The 23111-nt window shown below is 42.4% G+C and overlaps 1 protein-coding gene across 2 annotated transcripts in view; it reads right to left on the reverse strand.

The window, feature by feature from the left end:
- Positions 1-23111, reverse strand: part of COL4A6 (collagen type IV alpha 6 chain) — a 258501-nt gene that overhangs the window by 127498 nt on the left and 107892 nt on the right. For both annotated transcript variants that reach the window (XM_058536482.1, XM_058536481.1), the window contains exon 3: positions 13570-13653. In XM_058536482.1, coding sequence (XP_058392465.1) covers positions 13570-13653 — 84 coding nt within the window. The remainder of the gene's footprint in view (positions 1-13569; positions 13654-23111) is intronic.

Below are 23111 nucleotides of genomic sequence, written 5' to 3' on the forward strand. Positions count from 1 at the left end.
TACCAAGATGGCCAATTTCCCCTACCCTGTTCTGGGTACCTGTGGATCCTTGGGAAGTGGGAAGAATATCTGGCCACTGGAGTAAGGGCATTCCTGCTCACAAGCTCCATGGGTCAGGCTTGCATATAGTCTTTCAATCTCTCTCTCTCGCTCACACACGCACACATACGGCTTTCATAAGCAAGGACAGGAGTTTTAAAGAAACTTCTTAGAGTTTAAGTCTCTTCCCCACCCTGGACCTCCATAGGTAAGATGAAATGGTTGGAACAGATGATCCCTCAGGTGCCTTCTGGCTCTGCCACCCTGGAGTCTAAGTGTCCTCCATTTTCTCACAAGGTAAATCCTTTTTTGGGGGCGGGGGAAACAAGGGACATTTGAGGACTTTGAGTTTGGAAGCTGGTCCAAAGTTCCCAGGCTGTGTTTGTTTTTGTGTTGTGTTTGCTGCTTCCCAACTGGTTTCTCCCATCGCTAAAGGCCAACGGCCACTCTGGTTTGGGCCGTGAAGGCGGTGGGGTGGGGGTCAGTGGCTCATGGCCCCCCTGAGCCGCTCTACACGGGGTGGCCGCCTCCCCCTTGGGCTGCAGAGGACATTTAGTGGCTTCTGCTGGAGCTGCCGTCCCTCGCCTGGCAGGGCTGGGCAGGGCCCCCTCCCCTCAGTGGCGGCCTTGGGAACTGACCCCAAAAGGCCTCCTCGGAGACCTCAGCTGCTGGGCGCCGCGGGGGCTGCTGAAGGTGGGAGTGGGCACTGTGCTCGGGGCTCCCAAGGAGCGGGGACTTCCGGGGACGATGTGAAGAGCTGTGCAGGTCCCTGGGTCAGATCAAGTTCCCCTCAGGAATCTAGGAAACTCGGGATGATGGAGGCCCTGTGGGGGCTGGTCAAACTGCGGGCCTGAGGACGTTTTGCCATTAGGCTGTAATGAGCCTGGGGGAAAGAGGAGGCAGGGGCCTCTGTGATGCTACACGCTCTGCTTCCTCCAAGGGACCTTGGAGGCCTTCAAGCCTGACTCCTCAGTTTACGAGGGAGGGAGGAAACAGGCTTCGATCCTGCTCTCAGAGCTCGAGCTAGGTTTGGACTTGATTTGGAAGGTAAAACTCAGAGAGAAGTTAGTTTGTCTGACTCTGGTGCCAATCACTGGAAACACGCGCCCCCAGCTCCAACAATGTATTTTATCAGCTCTCTAAACTCCCTGTCATGTGCCTCAAACACCAGCCCACGTTAGGCATTGTGGGACTCCGGGTGTTTTTGCGCTGCTGAGCCTCTCTGAGTCTCTATGTTTCTATCTGTGTAAGGGTGGGTACCTTTGGAGTTTACAGGGATCAATATTAGTATCCATGTGGATATACAGGTTTAGGTACATTTATGAGTTCATGGAGTGTCTGCATGGGTTTTAAGAATAATAAATGTTGCTCTATATGAACATGTATGGCTTTTCTCTCTATGTGTGCTGTTAATAATTCTTCAACTGAGTTGCAAAAGCTATGTTTAACCCCTGGCTCCCTTCCCTCCTTGAGCTTTGTGAAGTTTAAGGCTCTGTTCTTACAGCAAAGGGGCCCTGTCTGGGGAGCCTGTTTAGACCTGTCTCTTCCTTATGTTTGCTTTCTTTTTGTCTCTCTCTGGGGAAACCTGGCTCCTGAACCCTGGTTACCCCTCATTCCATTCTGGGCCCCACAGCATGTTACCCCACAGCTCCCTCCTTTGCTCATAGCTTTACTGGCATTCCCCCAGCAACATGTGAAGGGGGTAGCAATCACTGACTGGTGTCAGCTCAAAGAGGGAACCCAACTAAAGCAGTGGAATGCCAAGTCACTACAATTGCTTGAACTAGCAAAGACATGTACAGGGACAGAGACCATGGTTTCTTTGATATGGACAGTAACCAAACATATACATTAATTTCCCTAGGGTCCAAAGGAATGAGCATTATTTCCTTTGGGTTTTCAAAAAGTAAAAAGTAAAACCAACCTTGTAAAGCTGAGGATAAAAAGTATAAAAGCTGTCATAACAAAGCCAAGTGCTTAGCTCAGTCCATAGTATGAGCCTGTTATATTCATAGCCGGTAATTCAGGATAAAGGCACAATCCTAGGGTACTCTGTAGATTTCCTTGCTGACCAAGCTTTAAAATCTGTCTTAACTAAAACAACAACTTCCTTCTTTCAGGAACTCTACCTTTCATTCATAACTCCCACAACAAAATGTGTCAAGTAGGAAACAGATGCTCTTTCAGAACCCATTGACTTGGTCTTTCTCATTGGGCACTGTATTAACTGCAGGAGCTTTTAGTGGCCCATAGAGAAAAGCATCACAGTCCTCTCTGTAATGAAGACAGGGTCGCCTCAGTGCTGCCAATTCCAGTTGGTTTTGGAATGAATTTTCCTCACTTGGGATCAGTAGGTACTAACCAATGGAGATACTGGTTTCCAAGGAGTTAGAGGAATGTGACAGAAAGGAACCAGCACCTTCTTCCAGCTAATTAAAAACAGAGAAAGGTGATACATTCATTTAAAATGAAGACAAGCCCTCATCATCAAATCATTATTTTAAGTGAACGTGTCTGTGTGTCTGTGTGCGTGTTCAAGGTTGGAGAGAATCATTTAAAGAAAGATAGGATCTGAGCAGCAGAAAATGCAAACTTTCCATTCTGTTGTGCTAGGGGATTTCGGACGTGCCACATAACCTCTAAAAATAGAGAGCATTCTATCAGCCTATCATGCCCTGCACAACCCCCACCAAATTAATCTTCCTAAAGAAAAATTTTGGTCATAATATTAAAAAAAGAGTTTGCTTAATCACTCCAGCCCATACCAATATCTCCTTTTGAGGACGTGCGCTCCACCTTTTAGGCTTTCAGTCAAATGCACTGCTGCGTGGTTAAGCACTGCTGTGTGTGTGTGTGTGTGTGTGTGTGTGTGTGTGTGTGTGTATGCAGTCTCCCTAAGTAGAGGTCTGGTGCTTGTAACGTTTTCATTCCCCACAGTTCCTGCATCAATATTTAGTCCCCAGAGTGCTTTTTTTTAATGTTTGTCTAGTAGGCCTGACCCTCACACAACACAATGAGAAAAACAAAATATAGAGCATAGTCTAGGACCTCTACTTCTATAAGTAAAGGTGGTCATTAAATAATTGACATAAATAAATGTGCTGTTAGTTAAAATGAAAAGCTCCTTTGAGGGGCCGGCCCCATGGTGTAGCGGTTAAGTGCCTGCGCTCCGCTGCTGGCAGCCCGGGTTCGGATCCCGGGCGTGCACTGACGCACCGCTTGTCAGGCTATGCTGTCGCAGTGTCCCATATAAAGTGGAGGAAGATAGGCACAGATGTTAGCCCAGGGCCAGTCTTCCTCAGCAAAAAGAGGAGGATTGGTATGGATGTTAGCTCAGGGCTGAGCTTCCTCACACACACACACACACTAAATAAATAAATAAAAAACAAACAAAAAAAAACTTATAAAAAGCTCCTTTGAAATAGCCATTGAGGGTATTATGCAAAGTGAAATAAGTCAGAGGGAGAAGGTCAAATACCATATGATTTCCTTCATTAAGTAGTAGATAATAACAACAATAAACAAACACATACATGATGTAATCTATGCAGAAATAGAAGTATAATGATGTACACCTGAAATTTATGTAATGTTATAAACCAATGTTACTGCAATAAACAAAAAATTAAAAAAAATAAAGTATTTCTTTACCAAAAAAAAGAAATAGATGACAGAGAAGCGAATTTCTGCATAGCAATGCATATTTTTTTCCCCATCAACTTCTACTATAGCTTATGAGAGATCTCGTGAAATTAATTTTGTTAAACATTTTTGGAAGACTTCCATTAATGCAAGTCTTCTCAGAATAGACACCAAATTACTTCCCTGACATAAACTTGATAATTTCATCTACACACATTTCTAACTCCATTGCAGTGAACTTCCGTATAGTGAGTGGCCTACATAAAGGAACAGACTTGCATCAGAGCTGTAAAAACTGACACGATTCCTCACAAAACTTGTAATCACAGACGAAAACCAGGCTTTACTTATGCATGGATTTCATTTCTTTAACTTTTTAAAGACAAGGATATTAGGAAAACCTTTTAAACCCAGACAAGGATATAAACAGATGCTATACATGCAGTTGGGAGTTACTTCTCACTGGGGCAGGGGAAGGATGATTGATTTGTTGATATCTGGTCTATGTCTTCTTAGCAGATTGTCTCCGTTACAAGTATTCCTCTATTCATGACAATCCAACCACAATGAGCTCAGCTGATTATGGCCATGGGGTTAGGAGGCCATTTGACATGGTAGAAAGAACACTGAGCAGGGGGATGGAATATTTGGTTCAAATCTCAGCTATGCCACTTACAAGGGACCTTGGGAAAGTCTCTTTACCTCTTTGAAACTGTTTCTTCTAAGCGTCTTCACATTTAAAGCGAGAGAAAGAGCATTCACAGGCTGGCTGGGAAAGCCTTTTATAAACTATGATGTGCCATTTGGGCCTTGGAACTAACCTCCCAGGCTTGGGATTTTATGATTTTTAAATTTCTTTGCTATCTTACTTCTCCCAACTCCTGAGATCCCCATTGCTTTATTTTATATAAAGTTGTCAAGGTGAGGTTCTAAAGTTGGTGGGATGGCTGTTCTATAGGGAAAGTGTAAGAGCTTTCGGGACAGTTATTTTTTTTCTTATTCAAAGTTTTTTGCTTCTGCTTGTGAGTCCTCATCTAAGTATGGTCTAGGCCAGTGGTGCCAAATCTTTTTGATTATGTAATCCTTTTCGGTTAAAATTTGAGCATGCTTCCTCTCTCTCTCTATATATATATATAATATTATAAATAATTATATAAATTATATGTCTATATGTATATGTATACTCTGCATATATATGTATGTACATATATATTATGAAACACACATAATAAATAGAAAATGTAAAAGGATTAAAGATGAAATAAATAGAATGTTAAGGGGCCGGCCCGGTGGCGCAAGCAGTTAAGTGCGCGCGCTCCGCTGCGGCGGCCCGGGGTTCGCTGGTTCGGATCCCGGGCGCGCACCGAAGTACTGCTTGGTAAGCCATGCTGTGGCGGCATCCCATATAAAGTGGAGGAAGATAGGCACCGATGTTAGCCCAGGGCCGTCTTCCTTAGCAAAAAAAGAGGAGGATTGGCGGATGTTAGCTCAGGGCTGATCTCCTCACAAAAAAAAAAAAAAAATAGAATGTTAAATATCTGGTTAATTATGATGGCTTCATTATATTATTAGCTAATATTTCAAGGCACAATATTTACTTAGGACAAGATGTTTCATTATTGAGAATGAGTGTGAATCCATATTTCATACAGTCTTCTTGATTATTCTTGCATTACTTTTTTGCCTACTTCTTGTCAAGTATAATTAGATTGTCGGGGTTTTTACCTCATATGAAAATGATGGAAAAACTCATTCTAGGAGTAGGAGAAGTGTGAGCACTGCCATTTTCATGTGCTTACATTATTAGTATTATCTTCAATACAAGGTTTATTTGCAGGAATCTTCTTAAGCCACTTGCTCATTTTACGAAGGTTAATGTAGTTAGATAATATAATCCATAAATCCACTTAACTGAACCCAAAGAAATAGCAATATCTCTGGTATACATACAGGAAAAAAAAGTGAAGGCCCCAGGGTCACCGCCTTCCATCTTGAGGATTCCTACTCTTCCCTCAGAATACCTTACAAAGCATATGCAACAGGAAAGCCAAGGATAGATCCACCTGGTGAAGGTTCCAATGACAATATGTGTATTACATATTTGAAAGGCTTAATAATAGCAATAATAAAAGCTAATACTTACATAGAGCTTATTGACTACACACTGTTTTAAGCATTTTATATAAATTAAATCATTTAATCCAAATCTTAATTTCTTTCTAGATTTTATAAATTTAAATGGAAATAGAAGTTGTAATATTTTCTTTTACACCCCAAAAGATTTATTTTCATGCACCGCCCCCTTCCAGTTGTGGAGACCACTACTGATCCAGGCTCCGAGATTTAGAATCTCTGGATAAGTGGGATGCTTCTACAAAGTACATCATAGCAACTCTTTCCGATATCTTGCCACTACAGTTTCACGCCTACTGATAGATGACAAAAAACAGGGACTGGTGACATGGGAAGCAATCCCAGGCAACTGAAAGCAGAGGGGAAAAACTGGATGAGGAGGCCATGGTAGGGAAAATGGGAATGAGGGATGGAGAGCTAGAAATGCCAGAGCAAGAGCAATAGAAACCTGGAAGGAGAAAGGAGGAAGTTAGAGACCAGGGAGGAGAGAGAAGAACAAGAAGAGGAAAGGGGTAAACAGCTGGTGAGGGATGATGAGGGCAGACTCTAGCAAGAGAGAATATGTCACACATTGGCATGCAAGATGCTTACCAATGTTTTGATATCCAGTGTCTCTGACGTATGGATTAGCAGGGCCAGTACAAGGAAAACTGGCAGTCTCTAAAGATTTGTGCACACAATTCCTCCCCAGGTATGCAGGGTAAGCCTGCCTCCTCTTATCAGAGAGGCATATGCAATTTATCCAAGCAATGCAAGGATAGGGCAATGCTTAACCTAAAGAGTGGCTCTCTAAAGCTATAACTACAGGCAGAATGATTCTTAGGCAAGGCAGGGAAGATATTTTGGGGGTATGGGTGGTGAGGAAGTATCCCTGTGACTCTCTTCAAACCACACTAGCCAGATGACCAAGGAGGGGGGAGCACTGCACATTCCTGCAGAAGTGCAACTTCAGGAGTTAGGAACTTCCAGCATCAACAGTAAAAAGCCACAGCAAGTGATTTACGTCTGAGGCAGCTGCCAAGACACCACTCCAGATGGTAGAACACTGTCAAGGGTTGCCCTCTGTATATCACTGCAACACTAGAAAGCATGATAAGACACTCTAGGGGCAAGGAATTGTCATGGTACAGTAACATGGTGTCTGACTTAAATCATCAGAGCTGGTGAGTCGAGATCACGCAGCCCAGATCTTTCATTTTACTTATGCGTAAACTGAGACCCGGAGAGGGGAAAGCACCAGCCCAAAGTCATCCAGTTGGCAAAGCGCAGGCATGACACTTAGGTCTCTGGATATGTAAGCAGTGCTCTTGACTCCACAGCTATGTATGTATCTCCTCCTCCAGCTCCTTGGCTCCTTTCTAACAGAAGCCTCCCTCACTAGTACAGATAATATAGTCCATAAATCCCATTTTGTCCCAATATGATCAAAGAAGGGATTAAGATAACCATGAACATCTGCTGGGCTATGATTGCATCTTGATTCAGTGCAGAGACACTAAGTTTTAACATCATCATCAATCATCCTCAACCTAAATAACTATATTGAAATACACAGGGACCCTTAATTTTTTACCTCCCTCCCCTACTGCCACCCAATGGCTACTTCCCTGCTCAAACGCTGTTCCTTTCCCCCCGACAAGGAAGAACAAGGGAAACTCAAGACCATCAACTTTGCATAAGGTTAAGGGGCTTTAAGCAAAAGGTTTGGTGGGGAGGAGGGTGAAATCAATGTCAAAAAGAAAGTTTGTGATTGTTTGGCTCACAATTATTCATGAATCTCTTCACCTTGGAGGAAGAAAGCATTGCTGGTAGTAAAACAAAAGCATTTTGCCAAGTCCCTTGCATTGGTAGGCACAGAGTAAAAAGCAATCAAGCAAAAGAAGAGGCAGGGTCAAAAACACAGAGGAGTTAGAGCAGAATCCCAAAGCAAGCTATGGGAACCAGAGTGTGGGAAAGAGCTAGAACACTTACAGCTAACAGGATCTAAGAAAGATATGGAAATGACTGCCATGGCTCTCTGCCTTCTTTTAACAGAAGGGATTCTTCCCTAGACAGGACACTCTCATCTGCTTCTCAATGACCTAACAGCTAATCCGGGATGTGGAGAGTAGGGCTGGAACCATACCCATCCAAATTGGTTGGTCGGTTGGTCAGTCCATCATGAAACAGCTTGTAGTGCCTACTGGCCCTGCAGAGTCTGAGAAGACCCAGTGTCTGCTCTTTAGGAGTTCATAAAATAGTGGAGAGCAGACAAGTCAACAGACTTCTGTAGTTCAGCATGAGAAGAATGAGAAGAGTAGATAACTTCAACCTGCAGATCATGCAGCCTTCATGAGGAGGTTAAGTCTGTGTTCAGTTTTAAAGGATGAGTAAATAGAAGCAAGTCAGCAGAGAAAGGGTAGAGCTAGAGGAAGGAGAGTACATGTCAAGAAAATAACAGGTATAAAACCTGGACTATATTAAATAACATAGCAGGTTCCGTGAACTCTAAATAGGTCAGTTCATGTGTATAGCTTTGTTTTATTTTCTGAAAGGGGAGGCTCCGAGTGATGAGAGATAATGTTGAAGAGGTAGTTAACGGCTAGGCCATGGAGGACTTTGTAAGCCTACTAGAGTTAAGATTTTATTGTGAGATCTATGGGGAGCCATTGAAGGATTTTAAGCAAGAGTTCCATGATCATATTTATGTTTTGGAAAGATTATGACAGCAGAGTGGCAAACGGATGGGAAAGAGTGAGACTGGAGGTTGGGAGACCAGTCTGGAGCCTATTATAGTAATTCAGGCAAGAAATTATACAGGCCTGGATTGAAGAAATAGGTATGGGGGAAAGGGGATGGATTTGAGTTCTATTTAGGAAGATAAATGGACAGGATTTGATGATGAATTGGAGGTGGTAGTGGGAAAAGGAAAGAGAAGACAAGAATGACTCCCAGGTTTCTGGCTTGAGCATGGAGTGCTTGGTGGTGCCATTTTCTGAGATGGAAAAGATATAGGTAGGACTCAGGAAGGAACACATCTGGTGGGGGTTGATGATTGAACTCTGTGTGAGACATGTTTCTGCTGTCAGTGAAAATCCAAGCAGAAATATCTAGCAAGAAATTTGACAATGCTGACCTGAAGATAAGGAGAAAGGTCTGAGCTAGAGATAGAGATTTAATATTTATCATTGTATGGGTGGTAGATGAAATCCCTGGAATATATGAAACCACCGTGGGAGAGACCTACAGTGAGAAGAGAAGTAGGATGAGGACAGAACCCTGGGGAGTCCCAATCAAAGTAGGAAAGAAACTAGGAGAGAGTAGCATTATGAAATGCTAGGGAACAGAGAGCTTCAGGTAAGAAGGAGGTGTCTCATGTAGGCGAGAAGTCAAGGAACATAAGAATGAAAAATGTCCATTGGAGTTGGCAACAAGCAGGTTAGTGGTGAACAGTGTTATCAGTGACGCCAGCTTGCAGAGGGCTGAGAAGTGAGTGGGCAATGAAGGCAAGAAGTTTGAATGCAGGCAGCTGGAGCAAGGCCTAGCCGCCCGAGGAGGTCATGTGCAAAATGAGCTTTCACTTGGGAGCAGTAGAAGATAAGGACATTGGTGTGTGTGTGGTAGTGGTTGGTCAGGACAGGGGTGTAAGGGGTACACAGGGAGGAGGGAAAGATGTACCCAGGAATTGCTTAATTCAGGAGAAAATGGAAAGTCCCCTTGGTAGCCATGGTACCAGTCAGCTGACGCAGAGAACGCCAGCTGTTTGCAGGAGGAGAGTAAATTGAAGGACTAGTGGTTAATGCATCTGAGCTCTGGAATTTATGGGAAACACACTTTGCGACAGAGAAGTAGCAGGATGCAGGCAGGAGATAAGGAATTAAGAAACCCGGGCTGTTTCACATGAAACTCAGGCTAGCCTCATAAACTCTCTAGCTAGAACATAGCTTCCCAAGCCATAAAACAGGGGCAAACAGCCCTTACCAAGGGGAGAATCCCAACATTCCCTGTGGTTTGGGATTATCTGTGATAATGCTCCTCCAGACGGCATGGATAATTAGGAGCTCACCATGCTGTATACAAACACCAGAACACTGTTAAAACAGGGAAAACTCTGAAGTTGTATTAAGGAATAGTAGGCTTAGAACAAAACAAACCATCCCGCCTGCTCGCAACTCAGAAAAACACACACTGATGGAGTATAATGCAGAGATAGTTTTCAAATCCAGTAGGGAAAAAAGGGAAGGGATGGAAATGTCAACCTAAAATATTTTGTTCAATCCAATGGCAGAAAAAAAAAAACACCAGGGAAGAGAACAACTCAAAAAAAAAAAAAAAATAGTTCTACCAGATAATAACACCTATCCCCAAGAAAGAAAACTGAAAGTCAAACATTAAATCCAAATTTAAATGTCCAGAGAAGAAACCTGTTAGTTTAACATTAGTAGGCATGTCATTTTTTAAAGTTGACATTCTCCTAAAGTAGGCTAAATAAAGTTTAGCCACTAACAGGCTAGGGACCTTGGGCAAGTGACTTATCAGTTTATTTGTTGCATACAGATAATAATGCAGACCCTGGAAAAAGATGCTTTGGAGCATACAAAGCAGCGCGCCGACACTGGGCAAGGGCTTTTACCAGGCAGGGCATACCTTCAAGAAATCAGTTTGAGATAGCTTAAGCCAAAAAGCGTTGGATTGCAGTTGTACAGGAGTGGTAGGTGTTGTATAAATGTCTCAGTCAGTTCAAGAGGACTTTGGCAAAGGAAAAGTACACACTGCCCAGCAAGCTATGTGCTTGATGTCTCCCCAAGGCAGGAGACAGACCTGCCAAGGGCTGCAGCATATCTCGGGGGTGACCCAACGTTCCGTTCCCCTCCCGGATCGCAGACCTTGAGAGGAACAGCTTGAAATCCAAATGGGGCCCTCTTCTAAGCTAAGGAAAACAGTCTCAAATCTTTCTGACATCTGCACAAAAGGGGTACTGAGGGGCTGCCCTGCAGGGTCAACAGTGCTGGGGCCAGTTTAAACAATCCTGCTTGGCCCTGGGAATGCAGGAGGGTAGGGGGGATAACTAAAAGGGACCTGGCAGCACGGGCAGCTTCAAGCATCCCTGTTCACAGGATCTGTCCCATGTGCACCGGCCTCCTGATCTACTTGGGAAACAGGACATCCCTGCTCTTGACTCATGAAACACAGCTTGATCTGGTTCACCAACCTTGACAAACATTCCCAGAACCTCCAGACTTCACAAATAAACTTTTAGGAACATGTTTAACTGCATGAACTCTGATTCTTTTAAATATTGAAGAAAAAATCTGTGTGGTGATATTCTATTTTCCTCCATCCCACACCCCTTCAACCACTCATGTTTTCAACGGAGAAGCCAGACTAGGGCTGCAGATGTTTGGAACCCAAATGAGGAAAATCCATTGCCTTCCATCTTCAAAGATCGAAATCTCAGCCACGGGTTAAACAATGAGGTCATCCCAGGCATGTTTGCCTTGTGTGGGACTGACCTCCGTCCAGATATATAATAAGATTTTCTACTTTTAAAGGCTCTCCAACCCAACAAACAGTCCAGAGTTGCCTCTCAGTTCCCTGGCTGTGAGGTCTGACCAACCACTACCTGCCCCCCACACCCATCAGGAAATGCCCTTTTGTGTCAAACTTCAAATCTCATCTGCTTCCACTTGGGCCATTTTTATTTGCTATATCTTCACAGAGGTAAAGCAAATCAATAAGAATCACCTCTTAGGAAAATGGGTAGAAGATATGTCCAGGAAATTCACAGAAGAAATACAAACATGCAATGAATATGTGAAAAGACACTTAAACTCACATGTAGTCTAGGAATTGGGATGATTTTCACCCATACTAGCAAAAATATAAAGTGTTGGAGAGTATAAGACATGGACACTCTTGAACAATGCTGATGGGAGGGTAAATTGGAATACTTTGTGGGGTAATTGAGCATTAGCTTTGAAAATTAAAAATGCCTATTACTCTTGTATCTGGTAATCCTAGTTTACCTTAGTATCTATGCTAGAGATGAGTACAAGGAGGCCTGTTCAAGGATTTCCACCGTAGCACTGTCATTTTTTAAAATAGCAAAAATTTGGGAACAACCTAAGTGTTCATCAAAAAGGGAATGGCTGGATTAAACTACGGGGTAGAAGAAAAGATCTTACGGACATATTAAGTGACCAAAAAGGCAAAAAACAAAACAAGCACAGAATATATACTTATGATTATATTTTCAAAAAAACCCAGAAAATGAAACTTATTTTTATACATATTTGTACATATTTCCGATTATGCACAGAAAAACACCAGAAAAACAATAGTGAGACTGAGAGAGCATCAAGAGAGACTGTTGCTTTGTCTGTACCGCTTGCTGTTAAGAATGTATTCATATATTTATTGTAGAATTATTTTTTCTAAAGTGTTTCCCGGTCGTAGAGCAGAGGCAAGGCATGGGCCTTGGTGGCTACAGAGAACATGACTTCCCTGGGAGGCAGCAGTGGGTAAAGTAAATAGGTGAGAAATCAAAGGACCCAGGTAATAGCCCGAATCTATCATCAATTTGCTGTGTGACCCCGGGAAGTCATTTTCCTTCTCAGAGCCTGTTTCCTCTGTACCATCAGTGGATAAGATGAGAAGTTCACTAAGATACCTTCCCTTTCTGATATATTATGATTCTCTAAATCTATGCCTTTAATGTATAATGGGTCTGGTTCCTTTTGATGAGGAGATGGCTTTTTATTCTCTTCCTTCAAATTCTGGCATAGTTTGACATTTCACTTTACTGCAAATGGAAGATAATGAAAGAGAAGGTAGAACGGTCACTCTGTTCTCTGTTTGGCTATGTTTTTGAGGGTTTGGTTGACCTATTTATGATACCTTCCTTTGCCAGTGTAAGCTTTCAGGCTTGTTTGAGTGTGATGAGAATGCAAATATGATGCTGGAAGTCAGAAGATCCGAATTCTACAGGGTCGCAATAAATTCTGGAAACGTAGATTATATTTGATTTTTTTACATATTGAACCCCCTTGAATACTTTTTCTGAATTATACTAAAAATGCAGGTTTATTCAGTGAAAATCAGAGCTACAAATAATCTGGGGCAACGCATCACATATGCATATACAGGGATTGATGGAAATGTGTCAATGTACTGTGTTCATTGCAATTTGCACAACAATTTGAACTGTGCATTGCTAATGAGGGACAATACTAACACACTGAATATATTACATAATGCTTTTAAACACATCCTATGCTTTAACATAATATTTATAAATCATTCTTCATGTATAGTCACCTCTATTTCTGGACTTTATGGCTACACTGTACCCTTGATTTTGGATGAGTCACATTCCTAGTCTGTAGATAACAATTGGACCACTTGTTCCCCAGAGGGGTAGGGAAGAACCAAGTGGATATAAATGAGCTATGAAAACTTACACATATCTACAAACATATCACAATCTGGTTTTGCACAACCTAATTGCCTTTTGAAAATACTCCAGATGAAACCTTGAGGAAACCCTGGCATTAAGTCAATGAAGGAAACCTCTTCCTGGTCCCTCAGAGGCTTTGACAATCTAGTTCTGCCTATCATTATTTAGCACAGCTTCTTCCAGCTGGTCCTCATCACTTTGCTTGTTCCATGAGATCATAAGAGTAAATTCTAAGCAGTTTAATTCTGAAGAAAACACACACACTTCAGATAACAGCTCCTTTGACTATCTGTCTTTCAACAATGAAAGAAGCAACTTACTCTCGCTCCTTTCTCAGGAAGGCATTTACAGCCCCCACTGCAGTCTTGGCCCCCACATAGCTTTCCATAGGACTTCTTCTCTCCCTATTAAAAAAAAAGAAAGAAAAGAGTTAGTAAACTATATGAACCAAGAAGTGATATTGCCCCACGGAACCTAATCCTTAGCCACGTTCTGCCTAACCAAGTAAATGTAGAGTGGCTTAATTATCTTATTTGATGGTGTCATGAGTCATATGAAACAAAAAGTCATCTTAAGCTAGCACCCTTTTAGGTCAGGTCTGTACCTCACTAAATAGCCAGTTTGGTAGCTGGTTTGGGAACTGTGACACAGATCCCTCCTCATTGGCAGAAATTCCAGAAACACAATGTAAGAGAATTTCTCTATATGGGGCTGGAAATAGGCCCTAGACATATCCGTGTGTCCCACTGGACTGATATATGTGCACTCACTAAGAAAGCAGTGGCTGTGGCAGAGAACTGGAGAGAAATGCGAGTACTAGAAATGGGAGAGATGCACATGGCCACCGTGTACTCTGCTCTCAGAATTGTCCTCCTCAGGATCCACTTTCAGCACACCATTCAAACCTTACAGTGACACCCCTGTGCCCAGGTAGTCAGATCCAAATTCCTCGGCTGGTACTGTACAGGATCTCCCGAACTCTCCACTTTCCTCTGTTCTTCTCTGCTTTGTTGTTATGATGATTATTATTACTAGCTGAATTTCTACCAGGCCCCCGCATGACCTGACATGTGCTGACCCTCTCCAACCTCCTCTCCTCACTCTCTCCCCGGCTCACTTTACTTCAATCACACTGGTATTCATTCTCTTCTTTAAACACTTAAGCCTGTTCCTGCCTCGGGGCCTTTGCCCTAGCTGTTACTTCTGCCTGGAATGCTCTTCCCCTAGATGTTTTTTATTGCTGGCTTCTTTTCATCATCCATGTCTCAGTTCAATTGTCTATTCTCAGAAAGGCCTTTGGCCTTTCCCGACCATTCAACCTAGGGCAGCCCCCAGTTACTTCCAATCATATTACTATGTTATCTTCTCAGTGTTACATGTTCTGTCTCCTCCGACTAGAATGTAAGCTCCATGTAAGTAGGGACCTTATCTGTGTTGTCCAACACTGTATCCCCAATGTCTAAAACGGTAGATGGCATGTAAGGAATGTTTGATGACCAGGTGAATGGAGCTGGGATTTGAACCCAGGCATGACTAACTCCAAAGCCTTGACTTTAACCCTTATGCCTTAGTGTTTTCCAAGTCCTCTGTCTACCAGAACCTCAATGCGAGGACTCAAAAATGAGGAAACTGTGATTCTGACCCCAGCCACCTTGGGAAAAAAGCAAAACATAAATTCTAACTATTATCTGTAACAAGAACTTTATCTCTGGGATGGATTTAGTATCATCCAACTTTTTGTGTAATGTTGGCTGTTTTTTTCAAAAGAGAAAGGCATATTTATGAGCCAGTCTCACACTTAATCATCCTTGCCTTTTTGTACTGTGAGACTTTTCCTAATTCCAAGGGAACACTGTGAATTTCTCAGTTGGGCTCTTATCTCTTTAGACATTCCCACAACACTTTATCACTACAACACCTCGGGAATAAGGTAGTGATGGCAGAGCTATGACACAATATTGCTATTTTACATTCCAAACACCTTCCCGATATGAGATATTTTCTCTCTCTTATATGCCTTTGACATAGTAAGTGCTATTGTACACTTTCCAGTTTGCCCTCCATTTTATGGTATATAGGACAGGCAAGTTTTCATAAGGGTGAGATCAAGAGGTGCTGTGAGAAGAGGAAGCTGGAGGCTGGCATAAAATAGAGAACACAGAGACAGAGAAGCATTGAATTTAACCTTCACCTATGCTATCACCTTTGTCTAATGTTGAGTACATTTCTTGGGATTATGGATAATTTATATTTACTTCTCCATACACTTCTATATTTTCCAAGCAGTCTTCAATGAACATATATAATTAGTAAGAAAAAAAATACATTGCTAAATGATAAAAGTCATCCTCTTCAAGGGAGAGGACTCAACAGGCGTTGCCAGAGTTCAAGTGGTATTTGTTTGGAGCTATGGCCTAATTCCAAACAATGCCTTTTGGGTGTTCCATAAAATTTGTCTATTGTGGATCAAAAGTTTCCAGATCTCTAGCATGGAGCAAGGAGGCCCAAGGCAAGGGAGCTGAATAAGATGGGGACAAAATCCCAATACCAGGAGCTAAACAAAAATGTAAGGAGCAGAAGCTAAGGTTTCTTGGGAACTTGGCAGAACAAGGAGGCAAAGACACCCAGCTAAGCTAACAGACAGGAAGCCATCACTGTCCTCTGTCACTGAGAAAAGTAACCAGAGAAGCCCTACTGACCACAAGGCAATTTCCTGTAATGCTGGCCTTGGCAGTTCCCCCAGGAGTCTTCAATTACAGTGAGGGGGGAAGGATAAAAGAAGTGGCTTCCAGGGAACATGACAAGACCAGGCCCTGAGGAAGTCTCTGCCCTATCCTGGCTTGTCTGGGGACACTCCAACCCCTGCTCCACCAGGCCACATAGCTGGTGTCATTCCCACCCCGGAATGCTCTCTCCCTTCCTCTCAAACTCCAACCCCTCCTTACACCCACAGAAAATTAGAACTTGTAAGCCCCTGAGAGATCACCTAATACAGTGATTCTGAACTCTATAAGACCAACACACCATTTTTTATTATAAGTATTTATTATTCTTTCTTGCTATCTTAAGAAGAAATTCATAAGAATAAGTTATAATAAGGATGCAAGCAACAATTTTAAAAGCACATATTATCCCATAATTGTATTGCAAAGAAAAAACAAAAGGAAAGTCATTTACAATGAAACACTGTGTATTTCAATATGTAAAGATCCATACACGACTATATTAGAAGACATAGTAAAGTTGTCAGAGGCCAGTGGCTCGGTGCAGGATCACCACGAATGCAACGGCCTGCTGAAGCAGAATGACACTGGGATGTGGGATTGGTAACTCAAGTGCCATGAATGGAGTTGCTATTAATGCAGTGATTCTCTGAAATAGTGAAAAACTCATGGTAAAGTTCTAGAAAAAAATTTCAATCTTTCCTTTATTTACTGGGTAGTTTTAATCAACAATAGTAGTGATACCATGAGAAAATTCATTTCAATATGTAAAATGTGGTTATAGTCTAGGCTGAGATAATTATAAGCAGAGTTTTTACCTCCAAGAATGTCCAGAGGTCTTCTAAATGTAGGGCAGCATGCAGGACAAGTCTGCATAGTGCGCAGAACATCTATTATTCCCGGCCCCTACCTAAGAGTCCCCCCAATCATTTTGACAACCAGAAATGCCTTCACAATTTCCAAAATACCTCCTGGGGGTAGAGCGTACTTCTGTTAAGAACCACTAATCTAATCCAAATCACCCATTTTACACATGAAAACACTGAAGGAAATTACTTTGGTCCAGGTCACACTGTTAGTGAGTGGACTCGAGCGCTTCTGACCCTAATTTCATGTTCTTCCCACTATGCCATACCTCTCAAGACCAAGTTTAAGTTCCATTTCTTTCATAACACTCCAGCTCAGTGAAAAGACACAGCACGTACTATTATGTCCCACTCATTGGGCAAGTGTCACATGTTGCTGTGGGACAGTCCTCGCAATGTTCCTTAGGTTGCATGGCTGAGATTCTTGTTTCCTCAACCCACATAATGACGTCTATAAGGGAAAGGTTAACTTATTTTACCTCTTTGTATATTCCCACAGTATTACAGAGGCAACCTATGTTCTAGCCATTACCTGAGGCAGTATACCTTAGCTAAGCATCTAAGTCCTGAAGTTAGTCTGTATAGGCTTAAATCCCAGCTCTAATATTTCTGAATTAGGCGACCTTAGTCAAGTGACTTAATCTCTTTATACCCAATTTTCCATCTGTAAAATGGGGATGGCAACGGTATATACCGTATAGGGGTTGATTGGAAAATTCAATAAAATAAAGCATGCAAAGCATAGTGCCTGGCTTATAGTAAGCACTCAGTGTCAGCTATTATTTTTACATTAATATTAGCTATGCCACACTACTCAGCATTTCTATAACACTCTAGTCTCTCTCTGGAGCTGATAGTCAAGTGGTCTGCAACGATATGGCCATGCCAGTTTGTCTACGGCTGATGTCTACTCTGCTTGGTTAGACATCCATTTGGATTTGTTGATATCTGTGTATAACCGATTATTAAATATTTTTAACATCCCCAGTATCTCTTTGCTGATGCTGATTCCTTTGTCTAAAATGCTTTCCCTATCCCCTTTTCCCATTTACCACAAACTGAACTTCTACTCATTCTTCAAAACTATCTTCTTGGTGAAGACTCCACCAAATTCTTCCCTCTCAGCAATTTCAGGCAGAAGTTCTTACTCTCTTGTCTTTGCTAATGGTGCTTTGCCATATTTGACTCAATCGATGTGGTTCTGCCATCAGAGTGGGAACAGGACTCTTTCTTATTCTTCTCTGTAACTCAGGCACTCAGTAAAGGGCTGAGAAATAACTGCTTTCAGAACCATTGAGTTATAAGTGTTAGATGAGCTCCACTTGGGATTCTCCTTCTCCCTTCGGTTTCCTGAAATAAAGAGTTACATCACAGTGTCCCTTCCACAAGCCATTATGCTTTTCCAGGCATCACCAGTGCATTCTGGCATGAGTGGTGCCAGGGATGACAATGACACAAAAGGTAACCCAGGAAGTGACATGGAATGTAAGAGAAGCTTAGTTGGAGTGACTGAATGGTTAGCAAAGCTGAGTTATTCTTGTGAGAAATTCCTCCAGAAGCTTAGGTCACAGAAGGCTGGTTGCGCAATTTTGACCACTGATTCAACAAGTATTTATTAAGCACTTACTATGTGCTAGGCACTATGCTAGACATGGGGGATCGAGGCTGTATCATACAGCCACAAGTGAGACCAAATCCCTGCTCTCATGGTGTTTACAATCCAGAGGGGAGGACAAACAGTAAACAGATAAATATTACATCCATATTTGTCAGGTGATATGTGTTATGGAGGAAAATAAGCCAGGGTAAGAGCGGTAGGAAGTGTTGGGGTCAGGTTGTTATTTTATATAGGGAAGTCAGGGAAGGTTTTGCTCATAAGGTGACTTCTGAGCAGAGAACAATGTTTCTCAAAGCACAGTCCTTGGGCCAGCATCATCAGCCCTGGAAACTTGTTAGAAATGCAAATTCTTGTCCCCTCCCTGACCTACTAAATCATAAAATTTAGCAATCTGTGTTTTAACAAGCCCTTCAGGTGATTCTAATGCACAGTAAAGTTTCAGAACTTCTTCTGTTGTAGAAAATGAGGGAGCAAGCTATGTATTAATCTGAGGAAAGAGTGTTCCAAGCACAGGGAAGCACAACAGCAAAGGCATTAAATGAGAGAACATGCTTGATGTTTTGGCCAAGCAGCAAGGAGGCCAGAGTGCCAGAACAGAGTGAGTAAGGGAAATGGGGTAGATGATGAGGCCAGAGATGTAGCAGAGGCCACATCATGTAAGATTTTATAGACCACTGTAAGAACTTTGCCTTTGGAAAAACATTGAATGGTTTTGAACATAGGAGTGATACTTACTGATTTACTTCTTTTTTTTTTTGTGAGGAAGATCAGCCCTGACCTAACATCCGTGCCAATCCTCCTCTTTCTGCTGAGGAAGACTGGCCCTGGGCTAACATCTGTGCCTATCTTCCTCCACTTTATATGGGACGCTGCCACAGCATGGCCTGACAAGCGGTGCCTCGGTGCATGCCCAGGATCTGAACCCAGGCTGCCAGCAATGGAGCACGAGCACTTAACCACTACGCCATGGGGCTGGCCCCCATTTTACTTTTTAAGATGAATCACCCTAGCTGCTGTGTGAACTACGGTGGGGCAAGATTGGAAGAAGGAAGGCCACCTAGGAGGCTGTCGTGGTAGTCTAGCAGAAGGATAATGGTGGATTGACCCAAAGAGTCAGTTGTAGAGACTGGCAGAAGTGGGAGGATTCTGGATATGTTTTGAACGTACAACTGCTAGGATTTGCTGGTGGATTGGATGTGGGACGTGACTAGAGGAGAGGAGTCAAGGATGACTCCAAGGTTTCTGTACTAGGCAACTAGACAGATGAAACTGTCATTTATTCAGATGGAGAAAACTCTTGGAGGGGCATCAGGAATTCTGGTTTTGAGATGTCTATTAGACATGTAACCAGAGAAATTGAAAAGCTGGCTGGCTATGGCAGTCTGGAGCTCAAGGAAGGTGGCGAGCTTGGAGACGTACATGTGCTGCCTTAGTCAGCTGAGACTCAACTATGTTGTGGTAACAAATCCCAAATCTCAATGGTTTAACATAACTAAGGTTTATTTCTTGCTCATGTCACAATCCAATGAGGAACAGGCAGGTCTCCTTAGTGGCTTTCTTCCAAGGATGACTTGGATTTCCAAGCTGCTTTTGTCTAGCAATTCCACCACCTTAGATGTTAATACTTGCTCTTAATTGCCCCTGATTGTGCTCATATTCCCCTTAACAAGAGCTACACATGTTGGACAGCATGGAAAGTAGGAGAGAACAGGGATTATTTGGCGAGCACCATCTCTGCCAAGACAGGTATGTATATAAAGCTACAAGACTAGATGAGATCACTAAAGGAGTGAATGTAGAAAAAGGAAAGGGAAGACATCCTAGAATTGATCACCGAGGCACTTCAATGTTAAGAGAACATGAGGAGGTACCAGAGAAGGAGTCTGAGAAGGAGTAGCCAGTATGGTAGGTAGAGAACGAACGTAGAGAGGGGTGCTGGAAGGCAAGTGAAGAAAGTATTTCAAGGAGGACAGAGTGATAAACTGTGCTAAATTGTTGATAAGTCAAGTATGAAGATGTGTGAGAACATACCAATGGATTTAGCAATCTGGTGATCTGGACCAGAGCAATTTCAGAAAGGAGAACTAGGGAAATGTGGTAGAACTGTAAGGCAGCCCTGAGGGCCCACTTGAGGTTAGTGGTCATGGATGTAAAGGAACACCAGTTATCAATATTGTGAGGATTTCTTTAGCCTTGTTCAGCCATGTAGGCACAGATGCAGATTACCAGAAGAGTTGGATTTAACCAGGACTGGGTTCTGCTAGGTGAGAATGATAAAGAAAAAGAGGGTCAAGGGATTCAAAGGTATATGGAAAGAAGTAATTATAATGATGAGCCATGGATATAGGCATCCTAAGAAGGGAAGTGAGCACAGGTAGTGGATAAGAGGCAGTAAAAAAGGTAGTAGAATCAATGGATGATTGATCCTGGTGAGGTTAAAGAAATACGTGGGTTTTAGAACTGTGACTGGGTATCAAAAGAAAGAAGAGGTGGTGCTATAAAGAGGCTAAGGCTTGTTAATACTCTACCTAGTGCAAAACAAGACAGCCCTTGGAATATACTAAATACTTCCTGAATTAGCTCAGTAAATGGTTGTCAAAATGGCTGCTCAATCCTGGTTTCATACAAAATAACAAAACTATTTTGTTTTAATAATGTCAGCTTTCTTCAAAACACCTTTCACACCAAATCTCATTTGACTTTCTACCACAAATCTGAAATAGTGTTTTAGATGTATGAGTATGTGTAGAGACACACACATACACAATATTACAATGATTTCTTTATAGCTTCACCTACCCCTCTAGAGACTAAGTTCCTATGAAATGAAGATGTTGATTTGTTTACCATATGGTAAATCAATTTAAACCTCTAAGCCTCAATTTCCTCAACTATAAAATAGGGATAATTTTTGGTGAGAAAGACTGGCCCTGAGCTAACATCTCTTGCCAATCCTTCTCTTTTTGCAGAGGAAGATTGGCCCTGAGCTAAAATCTGTGCCCATGTTCCTCCACTTTGTATGTGGGACACTGCCACAGCATGGCTTGATGAGCAGTGCATTGGTCCACATCTGGGATTTGAACCTGCGAAACCCAGGCCACCAAAGCAGAGCACGTGAACTTAACCACTATGCCACCGGGCCGGCCCCAATAATATTTTACTTCATAAGGTATGGCGAGGTTGGAGATAACGCCCCTAGCAAAGTGCTTGGCACATATAGTATGCTCAATGTATGGTAGCTGGTATTATTTATAATTGTGGCATCTAGTACTGTGCCTGCTGGTACCTAATAGTGCTCACTCAATGACTGATTCAAATTTTAAAGATGAGGAAACAGAGGCTCAGCTGTTAGTGACTTCCTCAACATAGGCAGTTAAGTATCAGCGTTGGGATAAGAAACCAGGTATCCTCACTCTCTGCCTCTTGTTTTTTCCCACTGGACCCACTGCCACTAGTTCCAGGAACTAGCCTGAAATTGAGAAGTCAGGAAAAGAAAGATGTGTGTCGAGAGAGGTGCCTTTTTTTCCTTTTGTGTTTTTTATCAACATTGGTTTACTTACTTTACAATATTACTTGTACTATTTGTACACTTTCTAAACAATCTTCATGTATCATTCTCATAACTACTTTTGAAACAAAGGAAGAATTTTTGTATGTCAACTTTCCAAATTAGAATAAAAAACCTGAGTCTCAGAGAGTTGGTGTCACTTGCTAGTTAAGTGACAAAGTGAAGACTCAAAGCCAGGGCTTCTCTTTTCAGTACACAGCTAAATTTCTAAAAGGGAAAAATAATACAAGATGCTGAAGTGTCTTTTATAGTCTTCATCCTCTGCTGGTGGCCTCAGAGTTCAGAAACCCAGAGAGGCCTCTTTGGCTGGATCAAACTTATTCCTCAGGCCATATTCATAATAATGGCTGGCACTCATTGAGCATCTGCTATGTGCCTGGCTAAGTACTTCATTTTTGTTATCTCACAGAACTGTCCCGACTACACTGTGAGGTAAGTAAGTACTGTTAACTGCCATCATTTCACAGATGAGGAAACTGAGGCTTAATGGGGTTAGTTTGTCTAACCAAGGTCACACAGCTAGTAAGTGGCACAAATTCAAACCCAGGTTTGACTCAAAATCTTAGTGCTCTTCCTCTAAGCCAGGCCCCCTTTAGCATCATCCTAGGTTTCTGAACTCTGGGCTAATCGTACAGAGTCTGGCTTTACTTTGAGCAATTCTAAAACAAAACCTGTTCATTGAAATTTAAACACACACACGCATTAAACCCAGCTGAGTCTTGTCCCATGTTTAATGTGCACTTTCCTTTTAAGAACAGCTCCTTATGAGTTTATGAATGAGAGACTCTGTGGGAGCTGGCTCCTTACCAGGTGAGACTTGACACCCACACTTTATTTTAAGGATGAAGCTGACACCAGACATTGCTGAGTAGTTCAGGAAGGCATTTCCCTCCAGTGTCTGTCTAACTGTGTTCACACATACACATGAACACAACTGACGGGGTCAGGGGAGAGGGAGAGGAACAGGCATTCTGGATTTCACTTGGAAAAGCCCTAGCCTGCCAGAATGAACCAGGGCCTTAGGGGATGTAGTGTCCAGCTAGACTTTAAAGCGAATTTACCAAGCAAATGCTTAAGACATGCAAAT

This window comes from Diceros bicornis, chromosome X (genome assembly GCF_020826845.1).
Source record: "Diceros bicornis minor isolate mBicDic1 chromosome X, mDicBic1.mat.cur, whole genome shotgun sequence".
Classification (NCBI taxonomy): Eukaryota; Metazoa; Chordata; class Mammalia; order Perissodactyla; family Rhinocerotidae; genus Diceros; species Diceros bicornis.